The sequence below is a fragment of the Vanellus vanellus genome (assembly GCF_965231255.1).
Source record: "Vanellus vanellus genome assembly, chromosome: 2".
NCBI classification, from domain to species: domain Eukaryota; kingdom Metazoa; phylum Chordata; class Aves; order Charadriiformes; family Charadriidae; genus Vanellus; species Vanellus vanellus.
Window position 1 is genome coordinate 41,681,583 of NC_138906.1, and position 19,507 is coordinate 41,701,089.

Sequence of the window (19,507 nt, forward strand, 5' to 3'; positions counted from 1 at the left end):
TTACATATATTATTATTTCTTATTTCCATTCATAATTTTATTACTGCAGAATAATCCTATTAATAGGCTGGAAAATTGGCTGAAGACGTATGTGTTTTTCAGACTTTGTTTTCCAGCTAAAACACTTTCATATTATATCCCCAAATGAGTTTATATTATCAGACCACTTAAACTGACGAGTTGAAACCACTTTAAAAAGCTCCTTAAATGTTTCTTAGTAAGTATTAAAGAGAAAATAAGACCTTAATTAAAATATTTGCTTTTGTTTGGTGTTGGACAGCAGCGTAAGGGGAAGGCAAGATTCTGGTTGAAATTTCCAGTCAGTGCAGTTGTGAGGTGTATAACCACACTTTGCCAAGAGAATATACTTTGTCTGCTTAAGAAACTTGTTCTGCTGTGGATGTTCCCTAGGGAAAGCCAACCAGAACTCTTCACTGATGCTTCAGGTTCTTTTCTTGTACGCCACAGTGAAGGCAATAAAGCATGGAGACTGGGTAAAATATTTAAGTAGTTTTTGGTGCAAGGAATAGAAGCCAGCATCCTAACTTCTAGGAGACAGTCATAGTCTTCCCAATCACTTTTTGGGTACTGCCTATGAAGTAGAAGAGCATCAAAAGGAAGAAAGTGTGATAGTAACGGCAGTCCTGGGGGGAGGCATGTATGTATTTGAATCTCCTCAGACCCACGTGGACAAGCATACTATAGCCCCGATCGACTGGATAGAAGAGGTCACATGTTAAGCTCTTCTGACTTTTTGGCTTCTAGGAATAGAGGTGTCTGCCATTAGGAGAAAATTCAGGACTGTCAAACAGCTAATTCAGAAAGGGGTGAGAGACTTACGAATTACTTTTGTCCCCTCATGTTTTCAACTCACTAGATTATGTCACTCCACTTATATACAGTTCCTTGTATATGAATAAGCATCTTTCCCATTACATATTTCCCACACAGAAGCCTGTCTTTGGGCTCTCCATAACTAGCTATTTTTGCTAATATGGTTTCTTTTTAGTCTGAATCTTTAAACACTTTAAAGAATATAGCGTCTATAAATTCCAAGTCACGTCTGAGTAGGTTTTTCCCCTGTGTGCTTTAAAGGCAGTTAAAATGTTAGCCATTTATATAATTAGAAATCTCTACAAAAGGGATACCGGTGTTTAAAATTTGCTTTTTGAAGCAGCGAGGCCAGATGACATTAAATAGGTTTTATAGCAAATTTCAAACAAAGTAATCATTCAGGTTTTCAGCAGCAGATAACAGTACAGGCCAGAGCAGCTCAAGCACTCAAGCTTGAGTCTCATCTCCTCCCAGAGGCTGGATAAGATTAGACTGAAGTCTAGGAATATCTAGCTGGTGTCATGAGCACTCAGACATGACACAGAACCCTAAACCCACATGAAAAGCCAAGAAGGACAAGAATATATAGTATGCGCACAGACCTCTAAGTTACATGGGTCTTTGAAGCCAAATACCTTACAGGTATCTCTCTGTTGTCTGTTTTTCCTTTCTACAAACATTTTCAGTCAAGAAGGAAAGCCTAATTTCCATCGCTGCAAAGTTACCATCGTTGACTAAGAGGCCAAGAACTGTCTGCTTTAGCCCTTCCAGATTAGTATTTAACTCATCTGCCTACTGTAAGGCAAATTCAGAATCTTGTATCTGGAAAAAATAAGAAATTGATGCCCCACCTCTGTCAATCGGCAGTTTTCTGAGTCACTTTCATTCACTTTAAAACAGTTCTCTTTATAGCATAATTTATTATAAATGAGAACAAAAAATGTTCATTATTATAGCTTTTTAATAATGTGTATTGATTCCTCCATCTGATACCAGTTTTCTATTCTTTGTATCCAGCACTTATTGTATAAAATGCTGCTTTTTTTTTTTCTTTGCATTTCTTGACACTGCAAATTGGAGCTCCACTGCAATGCATGGTAGAAATAACTCACAAAAATGCTTTTTCTAGTAGTTAGATCCAATACCAATACTAATGCAACTGGGACATTGCAAGGAGGTCTACACATCTTCCTACACCCAATTGCAAACAAGACTGCTCTGCCTGAGCTAGTTAGTTTTAACCGAATTTGAAAATAGCTATTTACATGGAAACACCACTTTTCACTGTGGTTTACAGATATGCTTTCATAAATACATTATGTTCAGGCTTAGGCTCTGCCTAAGTAAGCCTAATATAAGAGCCTGACTCTTATATGCAGGGAGATTTAAACTTCACAAGAGCATAGTGAAACAACTTTAGTTTGTGTGGAAGAAAGGACGGCAGCAGATTGCTTTAGATATGAAAAGCAAACGTTATTCAATACAGGTTTTGTTAGGATCCAAAAATATACTGCAGAAGTCATGAAAATTTTGAAACTCCATTTAAATATCTTTGGCCCCACATTCCTTCCTTTAACAGTAAGTTTAATCTTTAGTGACTCACAAGAAGTTATTCCAACATAATAGTTTTTACTTTTCTCTAAACTTAATGTTGTAAAAAATTTACCATTGCTTAAAAATGCACCCTTTAGGAGTAATTTTGACAACATAATTATGAATGTGTTCTTTATGAAACTGTTTATGAAACTGCTTCATCGCTCCAATTTTTCTCAACAGAATTGTTGATGGGATTGAAGATGGAAATCATAATGAGGAAAGCCAAACCTTTGACTTCAGCTCTGATCAGCTCAGGCAGGAACCCAGGTTATCTCCTACAATTGGAGGTGAGTACCACCTGGGAAAATCACTCTTTTGAGAAAACAGGTTTCATAACTGCTTTTTGTTCCCCTTTGTTCCTCTGATTCTCAGAAGTGGCGTAAATGGATTTAACGTATATCGGTACTTTCAGTACCATTTCAGCACCTCAACTGGTACTGTAGAAAAATACAACAGGGTCCCAAAGGCCATTTGTTGTTTTCCTGCTGACAGTCATAATAAAACAGCTTGCAAAGAGTACTGCGTTGTATTTTACCAGCAGTACTATAGCATCAGACAGGAGACTTGGGCTCCCAAAACTTTGGGCATGGAAGGTACTAAACGCATGGAAAAAAATCAACATAAAAAAAATTCTAATACCAAATTAAAAAAAGAAAAAAACAAAACCATTCATAAAGAGCCATATGCAAACTTGTCTCTCAGTTTTTGTTAAAGATATCTACAGAAGTGGAGGAGTACCAAAGTACCTAGATTTTTAGAAGTAGAGAGTGAAAACTTTGAATAGCAAGAGGTTTTAGGAAGCCTTGAACGACCTACACTCTGAAAACTTTGCTAAAACAGCATCACGGAGGAACAGAGCACATAATATGGGGGAAAAAAAAAAAAAGAGAGAAAGAAAGAGACAGAGGGGGAGACCAGTGGACTAATGCTGAAGTAGCACAACTAGTGCAGCTCAGACTGTATCCAACACCCCCTCTTTTACAAGTAAACAGTCCTCACATAGTTATGTGTGTTTTGCATGGAGGCTAGTAGGACACATTTTGTTCCTCTTAAAGCTAAACAGAAAAATAATAATAGAAGCTTAATTGTGTCTATGATTTTTAAAAGCAGTTGACATGTCACACGGTTGGCACCAGGGTTGTCATTTTCAGTCCTTTCAGATTCAGACTGAAGAGAGCAGTATGAACTTTGTTACATTTTCCTTACGTATTATATACTGAACATTAAACAAAAGATTTTATTTTCATTCACTCCGAGTGCAAACTAGGTTTAAATTTAAAGCATTGGGTAAGTGGAAGAATACCATTGCTGTTTCCAAGTTATTATACTTCTCTCATTTTACATTCATTTGAATTATTTTCAGAGGCCGAAATTGGTGCTGCTGTGCTTGTTATCAAAGCAGAAGAGACCAAACAGCAGATCAGCAGGCTTAATAATGAGGTAACGAGCTTTTGTGGGAATTGAAGGATATTAAAAATGATTCAAGGAATGATGGAGAAAATTCAGATGACTTGGGAATATGATAAATTTGTGATAAATGAGTTTGCAAAACTGGATGGGGTTCCTACATTTAAGGCAGTTTGGGGCTTTTAACACCTTCCCAGATGAATCTTCTACATGCAAGCTATATAAAAGTTTGTGTCACGTGCTAGAACTAAAAACCAAGAGATGTTAGCATAGTTTGTATATCTAATTCTCTTTAGGATTTATCCTCTTCAGTATGTGCTTCTATTTCTCTCTTTCCTCTCACTCTCTCCCCAAGACCCTTCTTCAAACTTTTCTTGCTTTGGTGAGCGCTATGCTTTTGGACAACTTCCTTGAAAGAAATGCAAATCCAGTCATGTTCAAATTCACATAAAACGTTTCAAACCACTTTTCCTGTGCCTATTTAGAATGAAACAGAATTTGATCCATTCCTGCTCAAGCAATATGACCTGAGCAATGCAGCACCAACATTGTTCAGTGGTGTTTTCTATTAATCCCTTCTAATAACTTGAAACCTGTAATCAGCAGTCAATCTGACACTAAATAGATGTTCTCTGACTAAACCATTTCATATATCCAGCCACTGCTGTACTTTGGCTAACAAGATGAAAGTGTCAGACTAACTTCACAGCTATACTGCAAGACTAAAATCTGTTCCCAGAATATTCTTTCAGTATCAGAGACAATTTCTTATGATTCCACATGAGGAAACATTTAAATAAGTCCAACCAGTTTCACTTCTTTTTTCCTGATCTCTTTGGTCACCAGAAATGTCAAGGTTTTTTTTATTTTTCCTTCTATATTGTGTACACTTAACCTAGTTATGCTTTATTTCCATATATGAAGTATTGGGCTTGTAAACATCTTTTATCCTGGGTCAGGTTAACTTGGTCAGATAACTTAAATGTCCTAAGCTAAGAGTGCACGCATGGTCAGTTAGTCACTATGAATGCATCACCTCATTTTTATGTCAGACTGTAGAGTTCAGGCAAAAGTCTCATGCCTCATTGACTGCATTTTTTTATAAGGCTTGGTCAAAGAACTCAAAGATAGCTTCAAGATGTCCATTGACAACACTATTATGATAGAAAGTTATATTTCCTATGCAATACTTTTGAAACAGACAAGTCATATTGATTCATTCTTTGAGTTTGAAGAGGACAGGTATTTTTAAAGTTTGAAGATGTATTACGTGGTTATCCGCAAGAAGCAATTGGAAAATACATCATGGTGGCAGATGTGCTAAGGCACGCTTCTTGTGGATTAACCAAACATTTCAATTGCGATAGTTCTGGGGTTATCGTTGCTTTTCTACTGAAAAGCAACAAATAAATCTTTGAGCAGGGCAGTATGTTAAACAAAAGAAGAAAAAAACATGATGAAGGTCATTTCCCTCCATGCACAATCTTCATATTTCCCTGGTAACACTATCTGAACAAAATGTTACACATTTTGTTGCTTGCTCACACTAACATAAAAAAAGAAATACAACCACATGCAGTAAAACGCTAAAGTTTCCACCCAGGGAAACAGAATCAAAAATCCAGAGATGAATATTTCACTGTTCTGAATATGGTTCACTCTTTTATTTTAAAACTGAGGAGGGGTGGATCAGTCTATTTTTTCACTTAGTATGCTACCTGTGAGACTTCACTTGCAAGAAGGGGTGCTTACCTCCCAAGACTTCTGCATAGAGATGGATTTGAACCACTGATCCTTGATTAAACAAGTCAACCATTAAGTTGTCAGACGAAAAGTAGCCATCAGCAGCGGGTCCTTCTCTTCTTTCCGTAGGAGTGTGATAGAAGTGGGTTCATCTATAGTCTCTGTCCATTGAGCAGGTATTAGGAGTCCTGTAAGTAAAACGAAGAGGATCTCTGGAGATTTAAGAGGAGTACCACCAACTTCTGGAGTCTTGCTAGTTTGATGTGTGAGACAGAATCTGTTTTCACACTACATAACTGACTGAAGTCTGCACCAACATGGAGAGCTAAGTACTAAAACTGGAAGCCAAACAATGTTTTGGTAGGTTTAGACATCTTTTGGCAACACTTGACTTGATTTGCATCTAGCCTGGTTAGTGATAAAATGATATTAATAATAATGCAACCAGAAGATACAAATAACAATAATGTTGAAAAAGAGTCTTAAAATAGTTGTACATACTGTTTAGTCACAGCAGAGAAAGATACCTTTCTCTGATTACAGAACCTCATAGAATTTATAGAAGATTATAGAGCTACATGAGGCTACATGAATGATCATAGAAAACTCTACACTCTGGAAAACTCACCAGACGTAGTCTAGGAACCTAAGGGAACATTTATATTCAACTTTGCAGTATCTCTAAGATTAATTTACTCCCCACTGTATAGAGTACGTTACATAGAGTACATCTACACTAGTGTAGACGTGTTTAAGATGAAGATTGTTGTTAGTTCCTTGCAGTACTTGGAAGGAGTATTCCCTACTTCCAAGCTCACATTTTGTTTTCTGTCTAAGTCCCCTAGCAAAGAAAAGAGCATTCTGCATTCTGACCAAGCAAGAGTCTTAAACATAGCAACATTGGTATACATGAGAATTGTTAATTCAATGTGACAATGCATGGGTGTACAATACTGACAAATACTTGACTGGAAAAAAAAAAAAAAAAAAAATATGAGGAGCAATTCTAAACTGGTGCAGATTTAGATTTCACAGGTAACATTCTGGGATCAAATCCCATAGGCTGGTAGATATCCTCCAAGTCCTCCCACGGATTAAAATTTACACTGAAAAAAACTGCATGACTGTAAGGCTGTTTAATTTCTTATTCTATGTGTATTCAAACATGACCCATCTGCGGTTTCTGAACTGACAGTACTGACTTGGTACTTACCCGTATAAGCCTATGAGTAGTCTTACTGGAACACACTAGCTGTTCCTTGGGGTTTATTTTGTTACATAAAGTATTGAACAAAACTTGTAGACCCGGTGCTTTCATCATTCCATCACTTGATGATGACCATTAACGGAAGACTATGACTGATGCTGCAGCAGACTGCTAGCAGTAGTTAAAATACCAGCAGTTAGATACTAGCTTCTCTATTAAGACACGCAACCTCCTCCTGAAAAAGAAAATATGAGAAAACAGGTCACAAGTAGCCAACAGCAGCAAACACTATCATTAATACATTTTCCAGTGGAGATCAGAAGTCAATCAACAAATGCAAAAATAACTGCTTTCATAAAGGGCAATTGTATTACAACAGTCCACTGGTCAGCTTAAAAACATTTCAGCTATTCATTGGGAGAACAAAGACATGCATCTTCCCATTCAGACATTCAATACAGTCTGTTGTTAGCAAAGCAAAGCAAAGCAAAAAAGAGTTACCCCAGAGATAAATCTACAAAACAAGCTATACCCAGCTTAGATATCCAGTGGAGCTCTTGGCAGTATTTTGGGCATATGACATTCACTACATTATCCAAAGCAAAGTTCATTTACCTAAGAATGGGACTAACAGAAGACAGAGCCTTGATTTCACTTCTCAGAGTTTGTTACATATTAACTTTAAAACTAATGGATGCACAGACTTCCTCTAAGGAGGGTAGGCTCCAAAGTCAGCACTTTATTAGGCAATGTGAGAGAAACTTGAACACAACCCAGATTCCAACTGCACAGCTCCATGGTTTGGCTGCTCAGCCAATTACCCAGCTATTTCATTCCCTTGCCTAACCTCACTTCTCATTTTGAGCCTGAATGAGATCCAAGCTGATAAAAGGGAATTTCCCTCTGGGTCAGTGTTGCAAGGTGCCCGTTCCACTAGGTCTAAATAATCACTGAATAAAAAAAGGTATTACTTTCATTATAGTTCAGTATGTTTAGCCTGTGGAAGGCAAGATAGTTAAGGTTCAGGTTCTCACTCCTGTACAAATGTAATTATTTAAGCAATAATTTCGAGATTAAGTGACTGAATGCCCAACAGCATGGCATATTCTCTGAGGTGGGGAAAGCTTAATTCAAAGACCTGCTCCAGAATAGGCAGAGCAAGAATGTAGGAATAGGTCTCCTGCCTTACAAGTATGTATCCTTCCTTTGCAGAGATTTGTATACTCAACTTGATCTTTCCAATGCATTTGTCTGCAAAGACTGATTGGATGAGTTTATCTAAATATTCAGCATTTTTTCAGAGGCACCATTTACCTGGTGCAATCACTCAGAAGGACTAAGGAACCCAGAAGTAAAAATAGGAAACCACTAAGCAGATTTTCCGAGATACACAGATGGCCATAAGTCTAGATTAAAGCACCTGCCTATCACTGTCCCACTGTCTGTATCCTGCTGTATCCTGCTAGGCTTTTAGCTCTCTATCATTTGAATGCAACTGTATGAAAAGAGCATGGAAATACTTCTACTTTAATTCAACGTGCGAAACCCAAATCTGAATTATTTAAAACATAGACAGCTTAAAAATAAGAAAATACCCAAATTTTAGTCATATTTTTTCTCCCCTAATTTGTAGAGTGTACATGTACATGTTCTCCACTCAGCTACACAAGTACATGATTTCATGCTCAGATATACAGCACATCTTTTGCCGCGCATGCAGACAAACTCAGACTTCTTACAGAGTCATAGAATGGTTTAGGTTGGAAAGGACCTTGAAGATCATCTAGTTCTAACCCTCCAGCCATAGGCAGGGACACCTCCCACTAGACCAGGTTGCTCAAAGCCCCATCCAGCCTGGCCTTGAACACTTCCAGGGATGGAGCATCCACAACTTCCCTGGGCAATTTGTTCCAGTGCCTCACCGCCCTCAGAGTGAAAAAATTTTTCCTGATATCTAATCTAAATCTACCCTCTTCTAGTTTGAAACCATCACCCCTCATCCTGTCATCACATTCCCTTGCAAAAAAAAGTCCCTCTCCAGCTTTCTTGTAGGCTGCCTTCAGATACTGGAAGGCTGCTTCTTTGTCATGTCCTCTGTTTTTCCCATACGTGACCCAGCTTCAGTGCAGCCTCCTTCAGCTTCAGAATTTGGGGGCTGATTTCCTACTTTACCACATCAGTAGACCCCACAATTACAGTACTAGAACAGGATAATGAACAGAGTACTGACATTTCTCCCATTCAACTGAAAAACAAACAAACATGAGGAAATATGAATAGGGTCAGGTTTTGTACTAGAAAATTGCCTTCTATTTAGCTGCATGTTGGAGCAGTTAGTGGAAATTCAGCTATTTTTAATTTAGGTATTTTTAGGTGCAAGTGCTCAAAATACTCTGAGCATTTGGCACTTATTTAGAACAGAGAAAATGCGTTCACAGAGATATTTCACTTTCATCTAACAAAAGGAATAATCCCAAATAAATATGCTTATTTTCCACATCACCTAAAGAAATTTTATAAATAGATTATTTTAAAACATATTTCACATTCAGCTGCCAAAAATCAGTCTCCTTCTCCTCTCAGGACAGGGAAAAAAGCAATTTTTTTTTAAGCAAAACATATTCCTTAATACTAAAAACGTATGCACACGATGGAAATATATATAATCAGGGTCAACAAAGAAAATTCAGTAAAGTTAATCAGGCCTTCAGTTTTACAGAGCTGTACTGTGGAAGTTCAATTTGCAGCTTAAGAATTCATAAAGAGAACTCCTCTGACCTGCAGTAATTGAAAACGTGTTCTTTTAACAAGTTCATAACTATATTATCACATGAAAGAAATTATTTTTTAGCAAGGCTGTCCCAATAATTCCCTTTGGAAAGCATCCTTCAATCAAGAAAAATGTGGCAAAAAATGAACTAATGACATTTATTGATGATGAAAACCAATTACAACTAATTATCCATTCTGTATTTTAGCCATGTAAATTCCACATAAAAGTCAAAACACAAAACCTAGTATTATTTGTGTTAAGAGCTTTCTAAATCACAAACACCAAGTAAACACATTTTTTTTTGTCTACTGAGATTTGTAAAAGTAAGTTTTCCTTTTAGCATTAACATTCACATTTCCAAAGAACGCTTACCTTGTTGTTTTGTCTCTCTGCTCTTGTACTTTGATGGTTATAGAGTAGTCTTTCCAGCTATTTTTTTCTTTCTTTTAATGTTAGCTTAAAAGCTATTGGCAGATGAATGTAAGAAAAATGGCCGACGCTCTAAAGCTTAGGTTAGTTTCTTTTTTAAGCAGGTTATATGGCACATACATGGCACAGGTCCTATACGCTGTGGTGTCTCTCTTGCGCTTTTCCCTGGTGGAAAGGCACCTGAGACAAAGAACTGAATCAAAAGAGGAAGCCATGCAGTTTAAAAATCACCTGGGCACCAAAAGCTGACTTCAGATTTGAATAAAAAAATTACTACCATGAGAGATGACAATGGTTACCGAGTTAACTCCCTAGCAGTCATTTCAAAATCTTCCTGTACTGAAAAGATCTATTGTCCCAACATCTAAATATAAATCTCTGTTGGTATGTAAGTTCACTGCTTTTTCTCTTATGTCTAGAAGGTATAAGAAAAAGCTGACTGCCATTCTCCTTCTAAAACCAATCTACACCAGAAACATACTGTTCCAGCAGATCTCAAAAAAACTAAATTCTTTGCCCAACGCATTTTCTAAGACTCTTCAGTGGTAGCGTTTTCTTTTGGATTGTCTTTGGTTAGGTCTTTTTAAGTCACTGACAAAGTACAAGCTGCACCAGCCTAAGTAATTCCTAGTGAAGAGAAGCACCTTCCTGTGCCCAATAAAAAATGCTTTTGCTATATCCTGGGAGCACGGTTAATGCCTGCAAAGTGTGATTCAGCAAAACTCCACAGACATTTTTCTATAATACTCTGCATAGGCAGAATATTATACTTATATTCATGCCTCTGACATTTTCTTTTCAGATGTAATCTTTAACATTTATCTTTGTTGAATTTCATATTACCAATATTTAAAAGTGAACATGAATTCCACTTAGCCATTAAAAATAAACATTAAATAAAAACAGATCAGGATAGCTGCTAAAAAGAATGGCTTGAAACATCTATGGATGACAGCAAACTACTGATCATAAACCATTTCAATCATGTACGAATCCAACTCACCGTGGTTACATTGCAGTTATATTTTCTTAGTTGGTTTAGAATAAAGTCATGCGGACAGTAACATCTGAGAAGTATTCTGACAAGATATACATTACATCTACAGTTTCTTCTTACCTATTAAATTAGCTTTTCACTTAAAGAAGAGAATTACACTGTTTTGCTATAGTTTATTCTTGAGAAATGTATGTTGCCTGTTCGCTTCTAACTGTTCCGTTAAGTGCTTACAGAAATTGTTTGCTTAATGTTTTTGCCAGATATCACATATACAACCTCACACTTTCTTTCAAGAGTACACATTAACAGCTTCTCTTCTTCCAGACACCTGGGATTTCCACGATCCTTCATTTGCTCTCAGTCATCAGCAAGTCAGTCAGTTTGTCCCTGATACTTTCTGAAGTCCTTGAAGCAGTAATTTCCAAACCTGGTTTCCTTATTGCCACCATCATGCTAACACTGCCCTCATTCTATGCCAACCTGAAGGCAGTATCCGCATCCAACATTGAAGAGCCACAAATTATTATTAGAACTGCAGTTTCAGAACCCTTTTTCTAGACTGAATTTCATGTTGTCTTGAATACACTTAAATTATCTAGCCCTTTATACTTCTCTGTTCTGTTCTTACTTGTTTAATAGCAATAATCTTAGTGTCCTAATTTACCCAGACAGAGTGGTTGCCCTGGAACTACCCGAGAGCTGGCTAGTGAGTCAGCAGAGAAACCAGCAAATTTTCTTCTATCCTACATGATAAAGGCAATTTCACAGCCTTCCAGATTTCTGAATTTATTTCACTGAAACTGACACAAATCCTATATATTTAACCTGAACTCAGATTAGCTGCACCGGATTTTTATTTTTTTTTTTCTTCTGCAAATAGCTTTTTTCCTAAAGTGCCATTAAATCAGAAATGTCTGTCACCATAATATCAATGGCCAACAGAGATGCTGATTGGCGGTCAGTGCGAAGTCTGTCTCAGCTCAATTCTCATTTCATTCATTCAACAATGCACTTACTGGGAAACAGAGTGTCAGCAGCCAGTTAATCTGAGCCTTGAAAGACAATTCATTCTGGCTGAAAGTCTCTTTGACTTTATGAAGCACCGAGCAAGGGAACAGAGAAGCTGCTGTATGCAGCGCAAGCCAAGCGGCTTCCCCGCGTTGCCAAAACGGAACTTCATTTGTCAAGAAGCAAATTTACTTCTTCACTTCTTTGGGTGCTCCGAAAGAGTCACGGTAGGAAGATGTCTGGGTGAAGTTTGAACTGCAAAAGGGAGTAAACCACAGAGAGAAAAAAAAATACCAATGTATAAGGCTTCTAATCAGAAAACAATAGGCTTATTCCGGATTTATCCAGGAACAGTGATGAGAGGTAGGAATTCTAGTAGAAATTTTACATTAAAAAAAAAATTTAAATGCTGAAATATATAAAGGATAAACAAAGAATCCAGTTTAGCTAATACCATGTAAACAAAGCAATAATCACCACCATCATCTTACATTACATAGAGCTTTTAATCACTTTCACAGAATCACGGAATTTTCAGAGTTGGAAGGGACCTCTAGAGATCATCTAGACCAACTCCCCTGCCAAAGCAGGATTGCCCAGAGCACATTACTCAGGACTGCATCCAGGGGCGTCTTGAAAATCTCCAGAGAAGGGGACTCTATAACCTCCCTGGGCAGCCTGTGCCAGTGCTCTGTCACCCTCACCGTAAAGAAGTGTTTCCGTGTATTTGAACGGAACGTCCTGTATTCTAACTTGTGCCCATTACCCCTCGTCCTGTCACTTGGAACCATTGAAAAGAGCCTGGCTCCATCCTCCTTCAACCCACCCTTTAGATACTTGTACTCCGTAATAAGGTCTCCCCTCAGCCTTCTCTTCTCCAGGCTAAAGAGTCCCAGCTCTCTCAGCCTTTCCTCATAAGGCAGATGCTCCAAGCCCTTAATCATCTTAGTTGCCCTTCGCTGGACTCTCTCCAGCAGTTCCCTGTCCCTCTTGAACTGGGGAGCCCAAAACTGGACACAGTATTCCAGTTGTGGCCTCACCAGTGCAGAGTAGAGAGGGAGAATTATGGAAAGGTTTAAATACAATCACCTCCATTCCTACTTAACTACATGGAACAAAGCATTCAAACTGCACAAGTTTAATACTGGTGTTAAACATCGGTCAGGACACCAGAAAATGTTACTATGAAATCAAAAAGTGTTATTATTAAAGTCCATATGTTTAAAAAACAAAACAAAACTAAACTTGTTTTTTTTAACCTCTGTTTGGAAAGTTATTCTTTCTTTATCTGCTAAAAAGGTATCAGCACACTGCTTTTGACCAGCCTGAGAAGCACCTCTTGCTAATTCAAGCTAAATCTGTACAAAGCCGAGTTTCTATATCAGGAAACATTACAGTATCTTTTTCAAGTCCCAGAAAGTGTTAAGGCAGCATTTCAAGTATATTTGGAATCTCAGAGATCGTTTTAAAGCTGTCTGCCTAGCACAGCGGGAACCGTTTGTACAACTAGCTGTACTGCCTAGCAATAATCCCTGAACTCCCGAAAAGAGAACAGCCTTACCAGCACGCAAGGAATTAGTCCTTTCACTCAGAACGAAACCATACTGCTTTCAGTTTCTGTTTCATAGACTTAAAATTTCTTTTGCTTTCAATCTGCATTCTTTTGCACTTTCTGGAGCACTGTGAAATTGTTAACACTATTGTTCCCTGTTACTCCTGCTTATTTTCATCTCCTCAAGAATCTCTGCTGGGTGTAGAAAGGAGAGCATAAACAGTATAGCGTTGATAGGAACAGTAATAGTATACTACGTAAGTATATAAGTATAATAATATATAGCTGGTAATTAGTAGCAGTACAGATATCGGAGGTTTAATCTGGTAAGATTAACAGTTTGTAAAATCCAGAAAAGGTTTTAAATGATCCAGAAAATTATATATTTGCTTTGCCTGTGTGTCGAGCAGTGTGGGTCCAAATAGATGTCACTAAATAGTGGTAAATTTCTAACGAAGTTGGGCATAAAAACTTTGGATCCTAAACTATCATACTACCAGAAACTATTAAAGCACACATCAAAGGCTAGTTTATCAGGTCAGTTCCTATGACTGTGCGAGAGCCAACTTATGAGAAGACAGCATAAGAGCTAGCTGATATACCAAAAATAGTATCTAGGCACTGGAGCAAGTTGTAATTAACAAATTCAGGACTGCCACAAGTACTGACGCTGGCATTTTTGCTCTATCGTCTCAATGAACTAGCAAAAGGAACATGTTAAAGGATAATTAAACTTTTTAAAAGCCTTTAAGCAATCAGAAATGGAAGAGAAACACATAGACCAAAACAAACAAGATATTTTAAAGTTGCGGATATTTCCACACAGCATTCATAATTTGGGTAAGGTGCATATTCATAAGCTAGTATCAATCTTCCTATCTGCAAAAGTGCAGGAAACCCTGTAAAATGGATGTAAATTGGGAAATTAGGCAAAGAAAACAAAATTGCTTTATCTGCTAATAGTAGGGGACAGTGATGCTCCTAAAAAACCTGATGACCGCTGAATCTAGGTAGCCATGGGTTTGGTTGTCCTTCTTCCCACTTTCTTCCCAAGGAAGCTTTTGGAGGTTTTGCAATGCCGTGTCCCAGTTCCCAGTGGGGCACAGGAGTTCTTGCATGGTTGATTTCTTTAGAAATCTCACAGTGTTTTTCCCTACAGTCTGGCAGTACCGAGAACCTTCTCTGGCTGCTCTGGCCCCACAGGAAGCCTGTTCATAAATCACTTGCTTAACATATTGTAATCCTTCACATTAACTGAAGTTCAAATGAGCTACCAGGCATTCAAGGCTTAATCTCAGCCCGCAGAAGGAGATCTCATGCTTATTTTCCATCTACCATGATTTAAGTAACAAGGCAGAAAGGAAGAGAGCTAGAAAGAAAGACAGAGAGATCCTGTAACGTGCCACTCAAGAACCTCCTCCCTTTAAGCATTTTCCCTCCAGGGGTAGTGCGATTATTACAAAAGTATTAAAGAATAGGATGGATTTGAGCTCTTAGCTTAGAGAAAGGAATAGATGTACAGGAGCTGTTATTGGAGCTTCCTACTTTCCTTCTAACTTGGAATTTCTTTATAGTTATCATGCCTGTAGTAAAGCCCCGTGTAAGATCATAGAATCGTTTTGGTTGGAAGAGACCTTCAAGATCAAGCCCAACCGCTAACCTGGCACTGCCAAGTTACCACTAAACCATGTCCCTCAGCACCACATCTACAGGTATTTTAAATACCTCCCGGGATGGCGACTCAACCACTTCCCTGGGCAAATCATAACAGTCAAACTCAGCCTGAAATGCCTTTTTCAGCCTTTTCAACAGATCTCTTCGGAACCATCCTGTCAGAAAAATGAAAATTGTATTTCTGATTACATGAAAATTAACTTGTGTAGGGCACCTAATTGGTGGCGTCTTTACTTCAGGGCAAAGAAAGGCCCCCTAAATTAGCCTTTTTTCTTTTTGACAGGTGGTTTATCCTTCAGAAGATAAATGTGCAGTCATGTCTTTTTCTCAACAAAGTACTTTCGCTAGCATCAGTATAAGAAACTCTATTTTAACAGTAATGACAGTGGTTTGACCTAAAATAGATTGATTAGCTACCGTGGAGACAAAGTTCATTTCTACCTCTCAATAGGTTCATTTCTCTTTATTAAAAATAATTGACTGATTTTAACATCTTACAAACTTTTCCTTAAGAAGAAAAAAGGAAAGGCAAACATATTTGAAATGGTCACATAAAAAAAAATGTTTGAGTTAGGCTTTTAATTTCCCAAAATGGCCTTATGTCCTAATGAATGTCCCCATTAATGTTCATATATCAATTTACTTTAAAACACAAATTCAGAACCTGTGAATCTGATCGCCACCCAAACCAGCAAATCTGGGGAAAATAAAGCCTTCATGTAATTCATGTAATTAATTGGATGCCATCAGTGGTTTCAGCATTGGGAGGGGCGGGGGAGGGAAGTCTAATAAAAATATGATGCTTCCTTTTGCACACACACCAGAGTAATCTGTGCTATGGATTACTATCTCTCTCTATGTTATATGCAAAACCTTTCAAGCATAAACATAACCACATGGAAGAAAACTGTTTCACGGGCTTTTATATTGTTTAAATGTTTAGAGTTAGCAAGTGGGTTTTAGAGTTTCCAGTTTCTTTTCTTTTTTTTTTTTTTTTGTTTGTTTGTTTGGGTTTGGTTTTAGTAGCAGTCCACCAGATTTTCATGTAACTACTACTTGTATTCAACGACTTCGAGTATGGGTTTCTTCTGTTCTACTATGGAGACAGCAGTATATTTCACACATATATTTCCGAACAAGATTTCACAAGATCTCATTTTTATATCATTCATCAGTATAAAATTGGTTAATATAAAAGGTTCATGCATTAAAATATTTCATGATTGATCAAGAAGCTATTGATGTCATATTGCCACTGGAAATCATCTCAGTTGTGACCCTAAGGGCATTCTTTATATACAGAGTACCGTTTCACATCAGGTGAATTACGTCCATGGTGTTTCCATCATAGATTTTAATTGAGTTGCTTTAATTATTTCAGTATGCCACAGGAAGCATAACATGTAGCTGTGGTAAGGCAGATGGAAGGACCATTTCCCACACATACTTTAGCAGAGTATATTTCTTTAAAGTAAAGACACTGTGCCACAGATCAGAGCTGGTGTTGTTAGAAGGAAAAAAAGGCATGTACGCGTGCATTTCAGGCATGACCGCATAAATAAATACTGATATTTTGCCCTCCCATAACAGGTGACAACTTTAACTCAAGAAGTCTCACAATTAAGCAAGGATATGAAGAATGTGATGCGCCTTCTGGAGAACCTGCTCACATCCCAGAAGCCTCCAGGGCTCTGTGCTGTGCATGGCATATCTCGAAGTCCTACCATGGAAAGTCTGCAGTCTCGAATGTCTTGGACTACGCATCAACCTTGCACACACATGCAAGCTGGGAACTTTACTTGTACCAAAGCACAACTTTGCCGTGGCAACACGTTATGTGATATTTGGAATACAGATCTGTCCTCTGTAGGCAGCAGTCCCCAAAGAACTGAACCCAACCTGCAAAGTTCTATGGACGGTGAATTTTATTATACACAGGGCCTTCATAATTCCCCCTCCCAGTATCAGGTAATTCAGAAAGACAATTTGCAGTTTTTAAGATGCACCTCTCCCCGTTCAGACACTACCTTGACTCCTCTTCAGTCTATTTCGGCAACCCTTTCTTCTTCGGTATGCTCTTCATCAAAGACGTCGTTACACCTCGTGCTCCCCAGCAGATCTGAGGAAGGTAGCTTTAGCCAAGGAGCAATCAGCTCGCTAAGCCTTGAGAACCTGCCAGGATCGTGGGACCTGGAAGGAACCGCCGGAGTAGTTTCTGCACAGACCCCAGATTTCCCAATAAACATTGTGACAAGCACAAGGGATGTTAAAGACAAAGATTACCAAGCCATAGACGTATAATGAGAAACAGTGAAGTGGTACTCAAAGCACGTTCCACAGCTGCCAGTTTTAAATTTAGAGAGTACTGCATGACTGCTTTATTTGGCCTTCTCTCTGGCGATCATGGAGACTTAACAAACATGAAAATTCAGATTTATAGAAAGTAAGAAAAGGTACTGCCAGTTCATACTATAGGAAAAAAAAATTCTAGATTCTAGAAGCATGTTGCAAAGCATTTTGTATACAGATATAACTTACTGGTCTGTTTGGCAGACTGTTGTGATAGTCCAAAGACCCTGAGGGTCAGAGCAGCTGGAAGTCTAGGACAAAAGAACTGTCATGGGGGGCTTTTGTTCATCGAAGCAAAGGTTTTCCCCGAGTGTCTGACTGTTGTTCCCAAACAATATCTATGGCACTGTTTGCTTCAGGTGATCGTGGGTCCTGCTGGTCTGTTTGTCAGTTCTGTGAAGGGAAAGGGACAATTATCGCTGCATGTCATCTAGACAATCAACCAAATAGAGCTGGTAGAGAGTGGTTAGTTGTTGCACGTTATTTGTCATGTAAATGAAACCTCTTAATTTATCTAAAAATACTATTTTTATATACTTGGTATGAAAAATGTACTTAAAAATTATTTAAAATATTTATAAGGAGAATAAGAGTTTGTTTTCATTTTGGTAAAGGCTTGCAGTTTTAACAAGAAATGCACTACCATCATGTATTAGATCAAATACTATTTATTGTTCAGATATTATGTAGTTTACAAATGGATTCCCTTTTATGTGCATGCAATTTGCAATGAATGTATTCATGCTGGTGGAATACAAATAAATTAAGGTATTATTTTATTAAAAAAAAACGAAGCGGCTGGAATGTTGTATCCTATACTAAGTCAGCTATCACTACTTAAAATGTGAATTGTTAAACTGGTAACATTAAGTATCCTTGGTTTGCATCTTAGTATTGCAGTATTATTGATAAGACCAAGTCAACATTTTACTACACGTCCCTGTTTTGGGATTTTAAATCTGGACAAGAAAATTAAGAGGGATAAAACCCATTGAGTAAATTGAGGCATATTAAAGGAGAAAATTAAAATGATTTAATCAGACGCAAAGAAAAAAATTTTACAATAGTTATTTATTTGATTATTTTTATTTACATATGTAAAAACTAGCTTTGATGTTTAGCCAAAAAATAGAGACTATAGGTTTGCAAAGTTTTTAATCCATAATGAGATTTAATGCCCAAATGAAATTTGAAGTTTTTTCAGTATTTATTGTATTATTTATTGCCACAGCACAACCATATAGTTAAAGATGCACAGTATGCATCCTATTTCATGTTCTTTTGTAAGCTTTCTGAAAAAAATATTTTGGCAACCCAAAACAAATGTTCTAAAATGGAAAAGTAAATTAACTTACATTTATTAATTAACTGACATTTATTAATTAATGCAAACTGGTTATTGTTATCAAAGTAAAATTTTTACAGAGCACAGATTTATGTTTAACTTCCTTAAGAGGTTTTTTTCTGAAAACTTCAAAGACTAAGTTCATTGTTAACATTTGGATCTGCACAGTAACACAAATCCCAGCTGATACTCTGTGCCCGACTTACATCCTTTCACATCCTTTTTCCCACTGGTACAAATTAAGGACAGAGTGTCATCTCTCATTTTAAGCTGCCTGAATTTTGTCAGCATGTCTAAACTTCAACATGAGTGTTTTTCTGGAGAGTTTCTTATTTCCCTTCTATTGCGGTTTTCACTTAATTTAAGGTTAAATACAGAAGTGCTGACTAAATAAGGCATATCCCAGAAATTAGAGAACGAATAGCAAATAAAGGTCTGTGGTATTTCTGCAAACAATCGTGGTGTCCACCCTGCTGCAGTACAGGGCAGGAGGATGGGGCTGGGGGAGGCTGCCCAGGGCGGGTTTAAGCTGGTAGATCCCCCCAGGGATGGCAGGGAGGATGAGGTGCCAGCAGAGCAGCCAGAAGCTCGGT

The 19,507-nt window shown here is 37.7% G+C and overlaps 1 protein-coding gene across 1 annotated transcript in view; it reads left to right on the forward strand.

Annotated features, from left to right (window-relative positions):
* The window catches only part of KCNH8 (potassium voltage-gated channel subfamily H member 8), a gene marked incomplete at both ends in the record, with an annotated part of 202,445 nt that extends 184,924 nt beyond the window's left edge, over positions 1 to 17,521 (forward strand). The window contains 3 exons of the mRNA XM_082479203.1: positions 2,611 to 2,717; positions 3,794 to 3,870; positions 16,811 to 17,521. Coding sequence (XP_082335329.1) covers positions 2,611 to 2,717; positions 3,794 to 3,870; positions 16,811 to 17,521 — 895 coding nt within the window. The remainder of the gene's footprint in view (positions 1 to 2,610; positions 2,718 to 3,793; positions 3,871 to 16,810) is intronic.
* Positions 17,522 to 19,507: the final 1,986 nt, after the last annotated feature.